This window comes from Lissotriton vulgaris, chromosome 10 (genome assembly GCF_964263255.1).
Source record: "Lissotriton vulgaris chromosome 10, aLisVul1.2, whole genome shotgun sequence".
Taxonomy (NCBI): Eukaryota; Metazoa; Chordata; class Amphibia; order Caudata; family Salamandridae; genus Lissotriton; species Lissotriton vulgaris.
Window position 1 is genome coordinate 735,251,529 of NC_141698.1, and position 21,476 is coordinate 735,273,004.

The window sequence follows — 21,476 nt, forward strand, 5'->3', positions numbered from 1 at the left end:
GAATAATGCATTTGCATGCAGGGCACCCGTATCCTCGACTCTTCAGTACAAACTATGCAAATCTTAGAATGCTGATTGACGTGTCTTCACACTATACTGAAACTAGTGTCTTGTATAGGAATTTAACAAGTTGCTCGCAGCAGCCCTGCATAGTCCAGGCTCGCTGGCGTGTCATAGGTTTTGTTACAATGTGTACAACAAATAATTGACACGGAAATAATTTATGTTGGCTCCGAATGCCACACTTCATTTGTCGAACAATGCACTGAAATGTCGAATTTTTCTATTTGTGCTAATTGGCAATAAATACTTTTTTTCTAAAAACAAAAAAGGCAATATCCTGCACAAACAATACCATTGTCTTGGTGTGCGAGAACATTGGCCACAGACATGTAGGAAATGCACCGGTTTGAATCTCACTTAATAAAAGTACGGTCCTTTTCGAAGAAACACTCTATCAAGTTTGAGTGATACTAACTTGCAGATTGATAGTGGTTATTGACAGAGTATTACACATCTGCAACGGGATACACTCAGCGATGAGACAGATGTACCTGGATTGAATTTTCATGGTGTTAGTTTCTCATGATGATTGCTTCCACATTGCTAGTCTGATAAATGCATTGTCTGATGTGTCTTTCATATGAGTACTAACACACTCATGTATAGACGCTTATGAAAAATAAAACTGTTCTCTCTAAAAGGAGCACTGATATTCGGCTGCACGTGTGCCCTTCTTTAACTGAACAAGTGTTTGGAATCATTCTAGCTAAAGGAAACATGTATCTGGAAATGTTTTTTGATAGCTGGAGACACACATATCAAATATTGTTAAAGGCTGGTGCAATCTTAAAGCCTCTGTATTGACGCAGATGCATCTCTTAAATCCTTGTAATTGGGTTGCAACCGCTAAGAGACATTAATTGCCTACATCCAGTGAGTATGCATGACAATGGACCATAATGTGTTTTTCCTGGGGTGAGTTAAAGTGAGTAATTCATGTTGATGAGACTGGGCCATGGAAACAGGTATGTATAGAAAGCTAGTGCCTCAACCGCTTAAGTGACTAAAATACTAAAAACATTAATATTAAGCCCCATTCATTTAGTGATGCAGGAGCATAGGCTTCATTTTATTTACACTTCCCAATCACTGCTCTCTTTCTGTTATTGTTATTCAAGAGATAGTAATTGGAAAAAAATGTAATGTGTAGTTTCTACTAGCAGTTGCAAAGTATTTTCACAAGAAGTGCCTGCTCTAAGGGACAGAGTCTAAACATTTGAGAAAGTGCATGATAACTAGCAGTGGCATGTGGACCTTTAAATTGGTGAGATGTAAACTGCCGTGCTCCGTTTCAGTGATAGTGTGCTGCCAAATTCACAAAAGAGGTTTCCTGGATTGGTGGAGGAAACGTCTTGCCCAAAGTAAGTTTATTAAAAAAAATTATAAAAAAAATTTGGCCAAATTCTGCATTTTATGTAAGGTGGATTTGTAGACCGCAGCGTATCCCCTGTGAGGGTATCCGGGTGCTGAGGAAGTGAGTGTAGTGAGGCTGGGCCTGAATATAGTCAGTCTTGATGATCCCACAAGAAGACTAATTGAATAGCCAGGTCTTAAGTTTCTTGTGGAATTCAAGAAGCGAAAAGGCGGCGGCCCTGATGTGTTGGGGGAGGTTGTTCCGGATTTGGTGGTTTGGTTGGAGAACAATCGACCTCCAGTTCTGCTTCCTTGGATGCTGGGTGTACGAGAGTGAGAGATGCTGAGCAAAGTTGTCTGGTTGGGTGATGGAAGTGAAGCCTGTGATTGAGGTATGCTGTGTTGTGTAGTAATTTGAATGCATGTGTGAATTTTGAACTCGCAGCGCTTCTGGATGGTGAGCCAGTGGAGCTCTTTGAGGAGTGGTGTGGTTTCAGCATGGGAGGTTGAGGACTAGTCTGGCAGCAGAATTCTGGATGATTTGACATTTGTGAAGAAGATGGGTCGGGGTGCTGGCATAGAGTGCGTTGTCATGGTTCAATCTGTTTGTAATTAGGGACTGCATGATGGCATGTCCGGTGTCCAGTGGTAGCCACTGGAAGATTTCTAAGTAATGTCCGAAAAATGTGGAAGCATGAGGAGGTGACTGCAATGACCTGTGACGTCATGGTGAGTTTAGCGTCCAGGATAAGGCCTAGGTTCCTAGCGTGGTCGGCTGTGGTGGATGCAGGTCCAAGATCGAACGGCCACCAGGTGGAGTCCCCAGGCGAGCTCTTATTCCCAAAGATCAGTAAATCCGTTTTTTTGCGGTGCTGAGCATGAGGCAGTTTTCTTTCATCCAGTTGGCCACACTGGTCATGCATTGTTTGAAGTTTGACGTTGCGTGAATATTGCCCAAACCGCCCTGACCCAGGAAGTCAATGTTTTTCTAATGATCTGTACCTTTAGGCTACTGTACTCTACAGTGTGCCGGCACGGTTAATATCCGTGAGTAATTTCTCCTTTACTATTTAATTTTTTTATTTTTCACATTAAGTGCCTCACGGGAGGGTGTACCTTAGCGCGTACGTACCCCCGGAGTCCCATTTAGGTGTGGTCCTGACGAATGCTGCGCGATCCCGCTTTTTTGACAGCAGAAACATGTTGACCAGTTATTGTAATTGAGGACACAGGTCTCCTAACATAGAACCATTGGTTGTCCGACCTTCACGTTTTTAACCTTAATACGGGTTGGCCCGCATTAAATATTTTGTTTGGGTTCTGACCTTGTATTTTTTAACCCTGCCTCACTTATTTTTGCACATACCTCTGAGTTTAATCACTAGTACACTCACCAACAAACCCGCTCCGATGTAACTCAGGCGTTGTAGCACGCTGGGGCGGCATTCGGTCACCCCAGCGGGGATCCAATGATGAAGCATGTCACCAACTAGTGGTGAGTGAGGGTCCTTCTAAACAAAAGGCTGTTTGCCTTGCCTTGTTGGATTCAGTCATCCCAGTCCACAGGGTGGTCGCCTCCTGACTATTAGGACTAGACATGCTAAAACATAGTACTACCTGACCCAGGTAGGGGTCCGGGAATAAACTGTCACTTTATTTTGCTTTAGTATTTGGATTTTAAGTTGCATATGAGCACTCCTCTGTTGTTTCTAATAAACCTTATGGGGCACAGGAGTGTTGACTCGAGCCCTACCTCTCTCGTTGATATTTAAAGATTGTTTGAAGTTTGTCTTTATGGTGACCGTGCCATCTGAAAGGGAAAAATTAGTTTGGTGTCGTTGGCGTAAAAGATGATTTTGGTTCTGTGGGAACTGATATTTGCCAGGGTAGTCATGTATATGTGTATGATCCCTGTGGAACTCTGCCGATGAGGTCCTTGGGTTCTGATGTGACCGACGAGAGCCTGACTCGTGTTCTTCCAAAGAGAAAGGAAGATGTCCATTTGACTGCTAGTCCTTGTATTCCCACTGTGTGTAGTCTGGTGATGAATGTGTGGTGGGAGAGGGTGTTGAAAAGAGTGGCGCAGTCAAGGAGTATGGGGTGGATGTCTGTATATGGTTGATGATGGTGTTTGTCATCTGTGGCAGCGATGAGAGCTATATTTTTGTGCAGTGGTTGTTTTGTAATCCTGATTGCAAGTCCTCCAGGAGTTTGTGGCATTCTAGGTATTCAGAAAGTAATCTGTTGATGGTCTTCTCGATTACTTTGGTTGGAAAGGGGAAAAGCGAGATGGGTCAGTAGATGCTGAATACTTCAGTGTCAGCTGAGGGGCTTTTGAAGAACGTGGTGACTTTGGTGTGTTTCTAGCTATCTGGGAAGGTGGCTGCCTTGAGAAAGGGGTTGATGATGGAAGTGAGTGCAGCACTGATTGTGGCTCTTACCAAGTTGTGCATATGGTGGTGGCAGGGATCTGTGGGAGCCCCTGAGTGGACTGTCCTCATTATTACTGCTATGTCCTCGATGGATAGAGGGTACCATACTGTCAGTTGGGAGTCTTAGGTTGATGAGGTTAGCAGACTGACTGAGCAGGTCAAAGGGTTGTGGCTGAGGTTCGAAGTTGCTGTAGATCTTGATGTTTTTTTAATGGAAGAAGTTGGAGTGGTTGTTACAGAGTTCTTGTGTAGGAGTCATGGTTTAGGTTGCGGCTGTTGGGTTGGTGAATTCCTGAACAGTGGCAAAACATTCCTTGCCATTGTTGGAGCTAGATTTGATTCTCCAGGTCATGGCCTTTTTCTTGGTCTCTCTTAATGGTGATCGTGTCTCAGTGCTGCCTTGTAGGTGTTTCTGCCAGTGGTTCCTCGCGTGGTTCTCCATTTCCTTTAAAGTTTTTTGAAATTTCTCTTGGATTATATGAGGTCAGTGTTGTACCAGCTTGCTTTGGTGTTTTTCAGTGACACTGGGGTTTTGGCATAGATGATGATGCAGTTTTAGTTGTTTGTGTTGTTGAAGAGTTCTTTGGTGGGAGGTGGGTAGTTTAGTTGGAGGGCATCAAGCCATTCCCTTTATATAACTTTATTGTAGCAAAGGCGTGGGGTGTTCCTAAACAATGTAGAGGTGGTTGATGGCTCTGTTATATGGATGTGGACGATGAAGTGGACTGTCCATTTGAGCGGATTGATGTGACTGACTTTAATCTTACCGCTAGGGGAGAAGATGGGGTCCAGAGTGTGTCCAGCGACATGGATAGGGCCAGTGTTCTGTAGACTTGCAAGCAAGTCCGTGAAGGTGAAGTCCATGGAGTCATTGAGATGAAAGTTGAGATGGCGTAGCAGTATGAAGTTTTAGCTGCCCATGGCGAGGGGTACTGTGAGGTCAGTGAGGAGGTTGCTGAAGTGGGTTTGGGGTCTTGGGGGGGATTTTGATAGTGGTTTGCCCATCTGACTGAAGCTTGAAGTGCACAGCTACCCACAGTGGGTTTCCCGGCGCTAGGGACAAACTGGAGAAGAAGATGTCAGATAAGCCAGCATACAGGTACCAACTACTTATGTGTACAACAGCGTTTTCAGTGCTCTACGAAAGCGAAGAAGACTGGTCTCTAATTTAAGGGCTGTGGGCAGGGCATTCCAATATTTGGGACCAAGATAGGAAAAGGAACGTCCCCCCACCCTACCAGCTTAAATCTTGGTATAATGAAATTCCCAATTTCCGAGGATCGTAAGGTACGTTTGGGCCTGTAGGGTTGCACCAGCTTTTGTAAGTATGTAGGTGCAATGCCTTGCTTGATTCTAAACATGTAGCACAATGTCTTAAACTTTATGCGGCTAGAGACCTTAAGCCAATGAAGATCATGCAAGGCAGATAATGCCGAAGTTCTTCTAGGAACATTCTTCAAAAGTCGCGCGGCTGCATTTTGTACAACCTGCAGTACTTTAACAGTGGCTACATCAGCGCCCAAATATAGTATATTGCCATAGTCCAGGCGAGATGTTATCAATGCCTGGACAACCGTTCTACGGGAGGGAATGGGAAGCATCCATAGGATCTTTTGTAGCCACCTAAGAGTAGAAAAACAGGTTGCTGCGACCTTAGTGGCCTGCTGCTTCATTGTTAACTTGTCGTCAATTTGAATGCCCAAGTTACGTACAGCATGTGTGGGTACAGGAAGTGAACCCATCTCATTTGGCCAATGCTGAGGGCCCCAGAGATTCTTATTTTTACCCAGAATGACCACCTCTGTCTTCTCCCCATTCAGTGTGAGACAGTTCCTCTGCATCCAGTCAGCCACAAGAGTGAGGCCCGAGTTTAGTGCAGAGGGGTTATTCTCGTCTCGCCCTGATAGGGAGAAGACAATCTGGGTGTCATCCGCGTAAGAGAACAGAGTCGGCCCCGCCTGCTCTACGATGTTAGCCAAGGGTTTTACATAAAGATTGAACAATAGGGTGCTGAGTATTGACCCTTGGGGGACACCCCGCGCTGATGGACAGGCCGCTGATGCCCCCTTAGGGGAGAACACTTGAAAGGTTCGCTCACCAAGAAAGGAGGCCACCCAGGCTAAGGCCATACCAGTCACACCAAGAGACCGCAGAGAGTCAAGGAGGATGGAATGTGACACAGTGTCGAAAGCTGCGCTCAAATCCAACAGGATGAGCGCCATAGTTTCACCCTGATCGACACCATGTCGGAGTCTCTCCGCCACCCCAAGAAGGGCTGTCTCGTCGAGTGGCGAGACCGGAAACCCGACTGGGATGAATGTAAGAAACCAGAACTTTCCACCAGTTCAGTAAGCTGGGTGTTAATGTGTCTCTCTAACACTTTAGAAAAGATGGGTAGCAAGGATGTAGGACGTAAATTAGCAGGATTCAAAATATCAGCACCAGTCTTTTTTAACAAGGGCACTACCATAGCGTGTTTCCATGGCTGGGGGACATATGCCTCAGTAAGTGAGGCATTTAACAAAGATCTGATGGGTGGAGGAATCTAGTTGTTTCAGTATTTTAACCGGAAGTGCATCGCACGGGGAACCAGAGCGCACACTATTTAGACAAGAAGAAAAAGAAACATTGTCTAGTGGCTGCCATACAGAGAGTTTGGCGACGTCATCGACACTGGCAGATGACTGAACAGAGCCAGATGCAGAAGGTGTCACCACCGGTGGCGGGGTGAAAAGATCATAAATCATGTCGACTTTCTTGATGAAAAAGTCAGCTAAGGATTGACATTGAACCGCGTCAAGCGCGGGGGGCGTAGGAATAGTCTGCTCCTGTCAGTTTCTTTACAACTGAAAAAAGCATCTTGGGGCAATTTTGTGCATCTGAAACTATTTTTTTAGTAAAGTCTGCTCTGGCTGTTTTGCAGCTTTTATGATAGCCCTTCAGAGCTTCTCTATATGCTACTTTGCGAGTAGGGGAATAGTTATGCCTCCACTTTCTTTCTAGAGTCTTACATTGAGTGCAAAGGCACTTAAACTTGTCAGAAAACTATGGTGCAGGGGGGTGAGGAGGCATAGATTTCTTAGATGTCAGAGGAAGCGTGGAATCAACAGCATTATTTAACCACTGACCAACTGCACAGTTTTGTGCAGAGATAGGTAGGCCAGTGTTAGGGAGTGTCCTCAATAATTGTTTATTAAGTTCTGGCATGTTAATTTTCCCCCAACTGCATGTCCGTTTATCTATTCCCTTTCCGATCCGTGATGCTGTCCTGGTAGTATCTAATGAAAAAAGAACAGCAAAGTGGTCGGACCATTCTATTGGGTGTGCTTTCTGAGAGCAGTCCAACTGTAGATTTGACAAGATGGGATCCAATAAATGACCAGCATGGTGTGTAGGGGCAGAGTTCAGTAGCTGAATGTTAAAGACTTCAAGAATAGAAATAAGCTGTTTATTAGACGTACAATCAGAATCTTCGAGATGGATATTTATATATCTTTAACTGAAGAGGTGGCCACACCAGGTCCTTCCAAAGTAAGCCAGCCAAGACCCACGGTGTGAAGGCAAGATAAAGACACTTGCTCACTGCGTCTGGAATTTGGGGACGTTTTCTCTTTGGCTGATGTATTCTATTGCAAAGGAATGTGCCAAGACCCACTGCTTCTGTAATGCTTGATGCGGAGGTTTAAACAAGGAAATTGCAGACAGCTGCGCGAGGAAGCTTGCAGCACATCAAGAGAGCTGGTGTGGAAAGGAAGCTCGCAGCACATCAAGGATGCAGGTGTGGAAAGGAAACTTGCAGCACATCAAGGGAGCTGGCGGTGAAAGGAAGATTGCAGCACATCAAGGGTGCCAGAGAAGGGGTTACTTGATCGTGCTTGGAGGTGAGATCGCTTTCCCTAAACTCATCTCCTGCACTGAAGGAGCCTGTACAAGCAGTAGCTGAGGAATAGAGGCCACCAGTGAAACAGGCCCCCACCTTTCTTTTTGTGATACCTGGGGGTATCCCAAAAATATCGGGGCTACCCTCCTACAGCTAGCCAGTGACTACTGGACTAGTGGGACTCCAGTAAACTGTGCCAAGACATCAGCCACCTGTGATCAGATCCCTGATGCCACTAGAGCTGTGTCCTCGCGCATGATGGGAGGGCACTTCTGTTGCTTTGGGTGGGGGTTATGGGGCTCATCAAGAACCTTTGACTTCACATCATATGCTGAAACTGTATCCTTTCAATTTAAAAATTGGCATCAAGGCTCTAGCGAGTGAGAGCAACCCTGAGCTACATGATCTGTAATATGCAATGCTAATTGTGTGTTTTCATGTTAACTGTGTTCTTATAGTTCTTGGTGTCTAGGTGCTATAATACTATTTGAGGTCAGAACTCTGGCCCAGAGGATTGTAGAGACATCTGGATTTCACTGTTTATCCTAGTTTTATGTGTAGTATAATTCTCTTGTGTGTATTAAAGTACTTTTCTTTTATAAAAAGTTAAGCACTGACTGGAGATTGATTTTATCATCTGGTAATATGGTGTGCTCTGTACACTGAATGTCTAACCCCACCTCACCCCCTTGAGTAAGCCTTAGGCTGCTCTGTCTTGCTACCCTGAGAGAATCAAGTGCTGGAGAGGAGTATTTGGTTATCCAGTTTTGGGTCCATTAGTACTGAGGCCCCAGGACACCAGTGGGGAACGCCCCAGTTGATGCGATTAGAGCGTAGTAACCCCTGACTGCCTTGGTGCCCAGTAAGCCGGGTCTAACAGTCCGCGCTGTGGCCTCCTTCAAGTAGGACCTCAAGAGTGTGGGAGAAGCGGAGAGGCGGCAGCAAGCTCAGCAACAGCATGAAAGTTTGGCAGGTAGAGTGGGAAAGTCCGTCAGTAGCAGTAAGTCAGGAAAACCCGATCTGCGGAGCAAGTCGGGAAACCTGACAGAACAGACCAAGATGCAATACGGTGGTGTGAGAGGAGCAACATTTGCAAAAATGGCATTTAAGAAGAACAAAGGATCTATAAAGTAGCAGTTGTCAGAGGACACATCAAGCACAAACAAGAAAGAGCATTTACCAAGTCGGTGGCAGAACTAGTAGCTAACACAAACGGCAGGAGACCGCAACAACAGAAGTCAGAAGAGCAAGGCGAGGTCAAGGTCGCATTATAGCAGAAGAGTGATGCCTGGGCACCCACTCCATTTCATGAAACTGTTTTCAAATAACCTGGCAATCATATTTAAAAGGTTACACTACAGGGTGTGATTTCAGACTACTTTACTGCCAAGTGTAATTACAAGCTTTTTAGGTCTCGCCTTTTCCATTCCGAAGGAATGGGAAATGTCGAGAATTCAAGTGCTCAAAATACTCGTGAAACCACTGTTTTTTTTGTGCGGTTTTCTTCGAGTTCACGTGAATCACGTGACCAAACAAGCACGCGCATCAGCCTCCCTCCCTCCCTCCTAATTGCATTTTTTCACGGCTGCCACCACATCAAAGGGCTTCTCCCAGCATGTGCTCTGCGGCTTCTCCTCCCCTAATTATTCATGGCTGGCCGGTGGCCGGCCGTACTTTCAGTTTCCCGGCCGCTCTTGTTGCTTGTTTAAACTTTAAGACTGAGCGCATTGCCTGCTTCTGAGACACCGGGCTCGGTTTATTTATTCATTTTTTTAAACTTTAACACTGAGCGCAGCACCCGCTTCATCGACCCGTGCTCGTTTATTATTTTTTTTAAACTTTAATATTGAGCATGACGCCCGCTTCAGGGTCACCGCGCTCGTTTATTTGGCCGCTGTCGAGGTTGTGCCCTGCGCAGACCTACAAGAAACTCGTAGCACTGCCACGCTGCAATGCACTGTGCCTGCTCATCCGGTGTTTAGCGCAGCTTTCACCGCCTCTGTTTGTCTAGCTAGGGCACCCGATAACAATGCTGATCCCGTCCAATACAGCGCTGGATTGGCTGTGCCGTGCACTGCTGGTTGTGCGTTTTGATCCTGTACTATCATAGCAGGTCAGGACATTCTGAATGCCCCTTATTTAAAGAGCCCGCCGCCACCATCTCCCTAATTAAAGATCTGTCGCCATTAACAAACTCAGCTCAACATGCTGAGCCGCGCCCCATTGATCGGGTACGCTCCATTGCCTCAAAGGTATAAGGCACTACACAAGCCTTCCGTTCTCCTTGTGTTCTTTTGTCGAAGTCAATGGACCCCGCTCTCTTTCGAAAGCGCCTATTCTTTGCCCCCCCCGTCTCGTCTTATTTTACCACCTGAGCTCTCTAGGCTCCGATTACCAGGTCACTTGCCGAATTCCAGTACCTGTTTTCAGTCCGGGATGCCACTTTCCCTGGGCCACGGAGAGCCGGAGCAACAAAAAAACACGGCACTATGCGAGAAAATATAGCACTCTCCGATACCCTGGTATTGTCTGCTCTCTTGAACTCTTCATCTCTGTTTGGGTGGGAGCTGTGTGTGGGCGGGGCAGGTTGTAAGGTCTTACCGTTACATCGAAGACAAATGCTTAGCTCCCCCTTCCAAAGGCACACATAGCGCTCAGAGCTGCTGTGTCTGGCGCAGCGCTCTGATATGAGTTTGAATACCAAGCCACTATCTGCGCATGGCAGGAACATATAGCACCAGGAATGCTTCTCCAGCATGTTCCTGTACGGGACACACTGGGTACCATAGCATCACCCGCACTTCGGGAACCAGAGCTGCAGCGTAAATAGACACATCAGCAACAACCTTATCAAACCCATTACAAGACAACACATGCCCGGCAGTGGCAAAGCGCCAGCATCCTGCTCCACAACACAGGCAGCAGTGAAGCACACCAAACACCCAGGATCTGTACCCAGCTAGACCCATAGCACTACAGGGCAAGCACTACAGACACCGCAGCATCTTCTTTGGCACCTCCCTGCAACGCAGCAGGGGGGATAACCACTCTTTCTGAATACTGCTTTGGAGATGGGAGGGTGTTTTCTCCAGTAGTTCCTTTGCGGGAGGCGGTCTCGGTTTCTTTTGCTTATGAAGGAGTTCTAGCCAGCCCCGTTGAATGAAGGGTGGGGGTGCAGCAGGTCCTCTATGCCTTTATCATGCTGCAAATCTTACAAGGTATACGTCTTTCTGCCAAAGTGGGACACAGATGAGGTGTGGGTTTTGCAATTTGAGACACATTGTAGTGGGCTTTGTATTATGTGTAGTGGTTGTCTCTTCCCCCAGTACTTTGTAGCTGATAACGCAATTATCAGCTTTTGAGTTCTTTCAGAACGTCTTGCATATGTTGCATGTAACGTAAAAATATGTTCGTTAAAATAGATACAGCATGGTCACGTGGCTGAACAAAAAATAGGAAATGAGGTCAATATACTTATCACTTGAAGGAGCCATGTACTTTTGCTACCTTGTCATTTAGAAAACCAATAGCTCAAACTTTCCTACCGCGAGACCTATTGGCAACGCCAGTGCTTGTTTGAATACCAGGGATGCAATGGCTCTGTGAGTTAAGTCGTAACAGCACATCTGTCTTATAAGATCAGCATTGAGTTCCCCCAAACGAGCATTTATTTCATAATAAATATATAATAGAAAAGCAATTTTGTCCTCAGACATCAGCTTGATGATTAATGAAAAATGAGACCTGTTATTTTTTAATTAATCTCCTGGAAATACAAAAATCTCATAGTAATGTAATAGGGAAATACATTTTGGGGAGACACAACCACAGAAAGGGAGAAACGAAATAAATAGTTGACGGATGAAAGTATGGGGTAGTTTTGAATAAGAGGCCATGGCCTTATGGTATCTCCCCCATAAAATGAACAAACACATTGGGAGGAGGGTGCTTACAGGGGTCTCGCCCAAAAAATAAATAAAACTTAGATATAGACTATAAAAATAATTAAGGAATAAATAATTGCAGATAGTGCAACGTGACCACATACAGATCAAAACTAAATTAACATGGGAGAAATAACGGTTCATCCGATGTACTTTCTAAACAAATAAAATCAATCGAGACTCTAAATTAATTACTTCAATATGAATCTCTTGAAAATAATCCTGACCTTATTAAATACCCTGAAATGAAAGCCTGGAACCATGAAAAAATACACATTTTGCTCAGAAATTAAAGGTTTCCATTTTGGGGATATCAACTAAATCCCCCCATCTAAAGCCTGAATGTTTAAAGCGGAGTTATTTCCTCAAATACTACCTTTAGTTTAGTATGTCGATTATATTGGATCCAACAGGGCGCCATTTTGATCAATTATTCGTGTACTGCTGTACCTTTATTTAAAGACTATACCCCACTTGTCCATGCACATACATTTAATGGCAGTGATGCCCATGACATGCTTGAGGCAGCTTTTTCCACCACAAGTCAGTGATGCTCACCTCATGCCAAGATGCATATTAGAAGCCATTATTGCCCATTACATACCAAGAGTAGTGTAGTGCACAGTAATAGAATGATCACATCATACCAGTGATGGCCAACTTAGGCCAGGGGTCAGCACAAATATTATACAAATTCAAAAGCTTACAATATACCTATTGGTGCCGCCTTTTGTCATGGCTACTGTAACACCTACAGTGTGCCACTCAGAGCAATCTTATATGAGGGTCTCCATAATGCTGAGAATTCATTTTGGTAGGCCGCTTTGTGCCATGGGAGCCTCATTTGCTGTAGCTACCAAAAAGTGCCAACATTGTTGGCCACTAGATATCAGGGGCTGACAGCCATGAGATAGCAGGTGGTGGGTTCCCACAAATTCCAGAAGAGACCAAACCACACAAGCACATATATAATCTCTCTTCTCTTCCTCCTCTCCTTACCCACCACTAAAACAATACTGACTTACCCTCTTGGTTTTTTCCTCTTTTGCTCACTGCGAGCTAGTGAAGCCAGTGAGTAGGGCTGACAACCTAGAACAGTGGCATCCTCTTTCTCGATAGGAGGCTCTGAGCTCATACAAGTCGGTGTGACTGGGCATCCTGGACCTTCAGTCTCTCTTTGGCTTCCATTAAACTGCATGATGATTTGCCATGTGTTGTTCCTGCAATGGCCTGGTTACTGGGTGTGTGAGCACAGATGTACTAGGCCTGAGCTGCATTAACTGTAGGGTAATGATTTAAGGGCGAGTTTGCACAGAGATCTGTCAGAGAGCTGATGGCCACCAATTCAACTCTCCACTTTTTAACAGACCAATGAGTGAACTGACACTCCCAAAAATTGCATTTACTCCGTGGGTGTTACTGGGGCAGGGCCCAACACACTGGGTACTTTCTTTTCTGCTGCTGTCAATCCGAGGGACTGGAAAAGTTGTGCTTCCTTCTGCTGTGTTGAGAAGACCGAGACAAAGTTATAGGCCTATCGAGGGATACCTCTGTGGTTTTTTCTGGGGCTACCCCTCTCTCGACTTTATTTGAGGATTTATGTGAACCGACCAGCATGACAGAGCAAGTTTCTTAATAATAGGCATAGCGTGGTGCGCCCTATTACGTGGAATGTGTTGCCACCACGTCCGCCCCGATCTTGTCCTGCCCTGGGGAAAGCATGTTCATGAGAAAAACTGCATCTACTTTAAAGCCACTCCATGTTTTCACACTTTAGGTGGAAACCCTCCTGCACTTTTAAAGGAGATTAGAGAACCCCTTGCAGGCCGGTGCAGTCAGTGACTGCATCCGCCTTCAAGGGGATTGTCTGGGGGGATCCATGGGACCCCCTTTCCACCATCCAGAAGGCTACTCTCAGAAGGCGCACTGACAGTCTGTCTCTGCGCCCACGTCTGTAGTATGGTGCGGGTGCAGAGACAATGGGATTCCCTCATTTGCATGCCCCCTGAAGATCGTGCTGCCGCTTTACGTGCGCCAGTGCTATCGGTATTACAGAAAGGCCTGCACAAGCTTCTGTGGCCCCCTTGTGTAATACCAAAGTGTCCCAGGGCGCGCAAAGCGTTCGCAAACGCCCGTTGTGCCCCTGGGGCACTTTCATAATACGGCCTCTGGTGGGGTCACATAACTCTGAAACTGACCCTCGGTTCTAAAGTGCACGTAAAAGGGACTAAAACCGATTGTATTCAAGAATATAAAATCGTTCATGCTAATGTGAACGGTGCTTCAGCCTCATCATCACGTGCCAATTTTTAAATTTTTTGAAATTATAATTGTATATATTAATTACCCGTTTGAATAGGCATGTACAACGTAACTCTTTCCGTGCTGATGACGGAACCGCTCCGTCATCAGCCGCGGTGGCGCTGTGCTGATGACGGAGCGGTTCCGTCATGGCCCGCCCAACGCGCCTGCGCGGTGCTGATTTTGCGCCTGCGAGGCGCGTTCTATTAAGCGGGCGGGGCCATGACTGAACTGCTCCGTCATGAGCACAGCTCAACCGAGGCTGGCGACGGAGCAGTTCCGTCACCAGCATGGGCGCACCGCGCGGCCCCCCCCGCCCCCTTAGCGCTGCAGCGGAATAGCCGCTGCAGCGATGAGGTTAAGATGTTGAACGCAAGAACGGAACCAAATGTGTTCATTTATTACTCAATACCAAGTATAAGCTGCAAACATTTTCCATCCAATGTATTGTTTTGAGGAGCTGAGCTCTTATATCCGTGCGCCTGCTGTTTATGGATTGATAGGTTTGCTATATTTTTACAGCATGAACTAATCTGTGTCCCAACTCTTTCAGATTCACGAGAAGCTGCATTACTACGAGAGGCAGAGCCCCGTACCTGTGCTCAATGTGGCGTCCGCCTTGGCAGATGACGTAAGTGGACTTAGATGAGATCACCCCTTGCACAGCTTCCCAAAAAGCTGTCCTCGAGCAGCAAGCATCATGGCACCAACACGAGTGCAGTCATCTTGAGCTGAAGCTTCGAGAAGCAGCTCGTGTTTCCGAAGGCCCTGTCGTCGAAAAGTCTTTATCCTGCCATTACTTTAAACGTTATTTATTCTTGTCTCATAAAAACATTTCCAGTCCAGGTAGGCGCTGATTCGATAAGTGCATCCAAATCTGGGATACAAATGCTGTACGCCAGCATTGTTATGGGACTGCCAGAGAAGAGAGGAATGTTCTAGAAATAAAAGACAAATGAGATGGCTGTGCCTTTGACGGTACAAGACAAATGGGAGATACTGTTACAAAATCGAGGCACACCAAATGCATCAGAGGAAAAGATTGTCAAAAGCTTATCTGCTAAAAAACAATAGTAGTGATTTATCGACATGGGAGCTTTTCAAATTACCTTCATAGCCACAAAAATACTTTTTACAGGAGGCCTTCATTGATGGAGTAGTTAATTTCCTTTACCTCTAAAATCCGAAAATGTTGGCATGCTATTTCTTGGAGTTTAATGATTGAACTGGAGTATCCAAATATAAAGTAAACACCCCTAGCTCACTCAAGCGGAACCAGGACTAGAGCTGAGCTTGGATGCCTAAAGGCATGTTTTATAAATGGTGGCTTAAAATGACTCCACTGCATGCATGGATGATGGCCAAGGTAATTGTAGGTGGGGACATCCCAGACACTAAGGTACACACACTCAATCTCCCCAAACAATCTATTCCATGAGAAAAAGATTGGCTAGCCTTAGGAATACATAATATCTTGGATTACTACCTCCCTTTGGAATTCTCTACTCCTTGCCCCGTATAAAACTGAGAACCACATCCTCTTTAGTAAGGCTTCCTAAATATATGATTTTGTGATATTCCCTTTGTTTCCCGTTTATTTACGTTAATCCCAGCACCAAGTTGCCATCGGAATTATTTTGTGCTTTAAAAGTATCAACCCAAATTAGACCGTTTAATGGGCATATACCCCACCAATAGTTATAGACAATTAGAGTGAAGCATGAGTTTTCTGTGAAATCACTTGGAACCCCGAGTTGCAAAACTGCATATTGGTGACGTCGCCCAGTTCACCATTTTATATTGTGTAAACCCCCGTCTGGACAGATTCTCTTCCTCTGCTCAGGTGACGTGCACTGAGGCAAAGCCATCTCATTAAAAAGCACATACTGCTCCCCACCACTCTATGTATCTCACCCTTCCCTGACCACTTATTAAAAAATATACATTCCTGACATCCTGACACTTTTCTCTGACCACCCTTAATACCCTCGCCTCCCCTGCCCAAATGCAAAAACAAAAAAAACATGATGCTTGCCCCACCCGCTCCCATGATCCTCAGTAGTACCCTCCTCTTCCCCTTCCAAAACTAAACAAGCCACACTCCTCCATCCCTCTTGTCAATGCAATGGCTCTCGAAAGAGACAGCTGCTTTCAGCACGGACTGGAAAACTGACAGCCGTAAGTCTGTGCTCGCTTTTCCACAACATCACCGGAGTAAAAAGGCAACTTCTGTTTCGCTGTTGTGCTGTAAACCAGTAAATAACAGCATTTCAAAACTGATATTCATCCAAATGGCTTCCAGTGGTAACTATACGCAAAACATCATGATAAAGGCTTCCAGTTTTCAGTTTTTACTGATTTTTACAGATAAATACACAAAGAAAAGAATCTATTTCATCTCTGTATGTATTTTTAAATGTAGAAAAATACAGAAAACGATGGTTCTTGTTAGTGACTCTCCTTGTTGTCCTTCATGAATTCCAGCCCGACTGCTAAGTAGATGGACACCATGGGGAATTAAAAACATAATGAGATTCCCTTAAATACAGGCGTATGTTAACATATATTTGTATATAATGCTAATATTTACATCTCAATGTAATGTCTTGATATATTTGGCTGTTTAAGTTGCTAAAATGCGACAGGCATCAAAGTATGACAGCATATTTATAAGTGGAAATATACCATTTTATGACCCCATTTGCTCTCAAAACATAAAATTAATTTGGATAAATACCAATAATATTTTTTAAAACATACCATAAAACCGGGAGCCCAAATCATAATGAACATGTCCTGTTTCAAGGGAATGGACATTAGTAGAAAGATGGTTTCGTCACTAATGTACCTGGACACAAAAAAGAGAAATGTGGAGCACAAAATAGACAGAACATGGGAATCTATATACAAATATTGAAAGTGAAAAGCTGACCCGTTATGATTCAAAAGCCGTATATCAGATCGAAAGGCTTTCTATCGTGGTGTCAGCTGCATTACTAAGAAAGAACATGTCTTGGCCCAAAGTCAGTCTCATGATCAAAGGAGTGGTCATTGATATTACCTGGGTCATTTAAAAAACAGGAACCCCTCAATCCTTGAAGGCTTTCTTTGCAGTAGAATGATGGACATTGTACTGAAGAATAAAGAAAACCACAAAAAACTAAAATCTACATAAATCGAAAAAGTGAAATGCTGGTAGTCTGGGAGCTTAAAAATTAACTGATGCCTGATGGGGTCATGATTAGTAAAGTAGGAGGAGTTGAATCATGTAGTGTTATGGTAATTTTCCAAAGAGTGTGTTTTGAGTGTGGTCAGTATGTTGGAATGGTAATCATTGTTGTAGTTAAGATCAAAACGCTGGGAGTGCTGCCGATTTGTCTTAAGCGAACTATGCATGATTGCCTACTCTTACGGAGATTAAGTCCTTGGAAAATGTTGTGGTATAAGTTTTGTTATAATTTACAATGACCTACTGTTATCCATACACTTTTCTGTTTTCAAACGTTGCATCCACCATGTGCGTCAGACTAGGTTGACTACATAATCGGGGAATATTTATGGTGTTTTCCACATTACTCTATGGATTTACAAGAACTGCTTTCCGTTCTTGGCAGTGTTTAGAGTGGAGGTATGCAAGATGAGCAGCTGCCCACTGCCGCATCGAAAATAATACCATGCAAGTCAGTGGAAACTATGTGTTAGGAAGAAACATTAGCAGACTTCTTAGACTGTATAGGCATAGTTTTTTTTATGTTATGGAGACTACACCTATTCACTACAGTGGACAATTATTAATTAATGTTTTCTCCCCACGCCACATGCTGTGTTTTTTCAGAGGTAGCTTGTGCTGTGTACATTGTGATGTAATGGACTTGAATTAATTGGATGACATTTTTTTCATAACCTCTTCGCTGCTGATGACGAGCTGAGCTCGTCATCAGCTACGGCGCTCGTATGCTGATGACGAGCTGAGCTCCTCATGTAACGCGGGATTTTAAAAAATGCCGCACACAGCGGGAAAAGCCGCTGCAGCGATGCGGTTAACCACTATTGGATTTGTATCCATTGGTGGCTTTCAAATTTTTTATAGTAGTTTAAGGTTTCCACCAAGCTCTATATTCTGGAAACCTCTCCAGCAACTGTGACACAGCTTGGCTATACATAGTGAGCAACTGTGTAAATGTGCATATACAGTGCTCTTGTTCCTTGTCTGTGTTTAACTGTTGTAAAATAAAAAAAAACTAGGGAGGAGAGGGAAGTGTGCTTTGCGACCTGGATCATCAGTAGGTTCTTCCAATAAGGTCAGTTGTATGTGTGCAAAAAACAAAAAACAAAAAACAAGAGAGGTACTAAGAGTCTATGAAGTGAAGAACTGACAGGACCAGATTGTGTCCAGTATGAGTGTTCAGATCAAACCGTTGATCTTGAGCACATGACACTATTATGTCATAGAGGTGAGGAAAGGAAGATACAGGGTTTAGAAAGTTAGAACATAGTACCCATCCGCCCACTCATCAGTGGAATTTCGTCATCTGGGTTGGTGAAAAGAAAGGTGTCCTGTGGCCTTTTCCTCAGGGAGAGTCTGAGGTAGCCAGATGTTGGACCCTTAAGAACCACATCCAACCAACAGAGGATAGTGTGTGAGTGGAAGGGGCAAATAAATTTGCAGTGCTCAGAAAAGAAAAGAAAAGGAAACTAATCCTAGTGATTAAAAATACCTACTTTGATGACATAAGAAAACTTTTATTCGGTGTGACCATCAAAGTGGTATCGTTAAAAACAGTATGCTGATAGCATGTAAGGAATTGCTATCTATCATGTGTGTTAATCGGTCGACATGTTTCAGCCTATACCGGCTTTCTTCAGGACCTATGATAAGCTACTGCAACATATACTTATCGTGAGTTGGAACTTGAACATGAACAATCTCCAACAAATGAAGGTGTATCTCCTCCTGTGCATAAAAATGTGGGAAACAAAAAACACAGTGTTAAATATATACAAACTATGTAGTGTTTACCTCAACCTCTTGAAATGCAAAGAAAACATAGTCTTCACTCACCCCAATTGTAGGGAGAAAAAACCTCACCTCGCCTGGCAATCAGCTCAGGTTGGAAGGAGGCCACGCACTGAAAAGATAAGTGCGAGAATAATAATTAATAATGCAGTAACTAAATAAGTCCTGCATTTTGTTTTAGACTTTTACAAACAGTGACACCAAAGGGCATAAGGCGGCGGCTGGATTGAGAAGTTGATGTGAAATTCATCTCTAAAAATTGTATCAAACCCCTTAATATTCCAAGGTTGTGCTACCAGTGGAGTTATTCAAAAAGGGGGCCAAAAACCGCCATGCTATGTTGTTAGTGTTAAGTTAAATCAAAGGGAGATGGAGTCTTCCTATTCAGAGCCCTCTCAGAAAGAAGCGCAACATGGAGCGCTAAAGAACTCACCTCTCCGTCGTTACCTCGGGTAGAATCCTGAGCCGAGGGGGAGGTGACTGGCTCGCTGAGAATGGCTGTTAATAACAGCCGGTGGCGGACCTGAGAGAGAACTCTCAGTATGTGCGTTGTTATTGGTTGTCAGAAATCGACCAATAGTGGCAATGCAAGCTAAGCCTGCAAAAGCGCGAACCTCTTGGCGCGTTCTCATTGGTTAAGACTTAAACCTATGCCAGCGGATGGAGGCTTTTTTGTGCGGAACTGTGTAAAATACGTGCGCTAATTTTCTATCAGTCATTCATGGTGATCATACATCTGTATAAGAGAGCGACCTCATCTGAGGACTGCATGTAGAGCATACGCATGGAAAACGTACGCCGCCCAATGACTCTGAGTATGTCAGGGAATCGTCTAAATGGGCTTTGGCACAAGGTGCGTGATTGGTGAGCTTGTAACCAATCACGCACTGTTTGGTAAAAAGGGGGTTGTTTTGTTTACTTTTCATAATGCCAATATACTATGTTAAAGAACAGGTCCGCTTTCAATACGAGCTCCGCGGGTTGCAGAGAAGTGATAGAAAGCAAATTAATGTTCATCTACACTCCATGTATACATCAGATGGTGTGTGAAAAAAGAAGTTGTCATGTCTGACAGGTCGTATCCGAATGTAAACAAATGAATAGACAGATCGACCGGCAGGTTGCAACCAAGTTGTGTATACCAAAGGGAAGGCAGTATGTCGGAGGCTTGTCCACTACTATGTGCGATCCCTAGGTAGCGGCTGCGTATAACAGTAATGTTGGGAGAGGCTAAATTCGCATGGTGCCAATATCAAATGGGAAGTCAATTCTATAGACCAGAGAGAGCGGGCCTAGACACTGACAGCCTCCCATATGGGACCAATGAGGTGGAGATGGTGTGCACCCATGTTTGAAATATTAGCCCCAGGTGACCAAAAGCCAAGGTGAACTGTAAATATAATGTTGTTAAAGATGGATGCTCACAGTTGCATCCAGGGTATATCATCGTTTAGCCCTTGTGTGTCGCTTCGCAGTTTGTAGACCCACCTTTGCTCTTTTCTCAGAAGGAACAATGAAATATCTGTGATGTGACTGGGTATGTGTGGTTGTTCCAGGATTAACCACCTCAGTTCATCAGGATGATGTTTTTTCTCCAGAAAATGTGAGGTAAGGCGGGTTGCCTGTTTTGTGCGTCTGATTGTACTTTTGTGCTCTTGGATGCGCAGTTTGATTTTTCTTGCTGTCATCCCTATGTACCTTAAGCCACAAGGACAGGTGATCTAATAGATGACTTTGTCACTATTACAGTTTGTGTGACGTTTTAGTTTCCAGGGTATAGTGGTGCCAATATCGACTTCCAGGGTTTTACTGGTTTGGGCACACACTGAGCAGTTGCCACAAGGATAGTGGCCCTGCACTGGAGGAAGATTCCATAGGTTAGGAGTGGATTCTGCAATGTCATCACGAGGTCTTGTGTGTACAAGAGCATCTCTAAGATTAGCCCCTCTCTTAAAAGAGAACAGTGGTAGAGAGATGTGTTCCCCAGAGCTATTTAAAATGCGCCATTTCTGTCTAATTATTTTCTGTATTTTAGACGAAGAGGTGTTGTATGTGGTGACACACACTATTCTGTCGAGGGGTGGTTTTGCAACTGGTGGTTCAAGTAGGGCCTCACGATGATTATTGGCAGCACGTTTGAAAGACTTGTGAACCAGAGATTTAGGATATCGCCGCATTCTCAGTTTGCTAGTGAGATCCTTTGCTTTTGCACGGAAGTCTGCAGTGTCAGAGCAGTTCCTCCGGACCCTGAGGAACTGGCCAAAAGGAAGATTTTCCCTCAGGGAGCGGTAATGATGGCTGTCGAATCTGAGCAATGAGTTCCGTGCCATAGATTTTCGATATAGAGAACTGGCCAAATGCCCTTCTTGTGGAAAGATTGTCAAATCAAGAAAGGGGAGTTCAGTTTTACTGTGCTCTAATGTGAACCGAAGGTAAGGGTTTTGTCCGTTCAACCAGTCTTGAAAAAGCAAGAGGGATTGTATATC

General features: G+C 44.5%; 1 protein-coding gene across 2 annotated transcripts in view; it reads left to right on the forward strand.

Annotated features, from left to right (window-relative positions):
- Positions 1-21,476, forward strand: part of MPP7 (MAGUK p55 scaffold protein 7) — a 985,108-nt gene that overhangs the window by 460,032 nt on the left and 503,600 nt on the right. For both annotated transcript variants that reach the window (XM_086941601.1, XM_086941600.1), the window contains exon 5: positions 14,527-14,604. In XM_086941601.1, the coding sequence (XP_086797727.1) occupies positions 14,527-14,604 (78 nt within the window). The remainder of the gene's footprint in view (positions 1-14,526; positions 14,605-21,476) is intronic.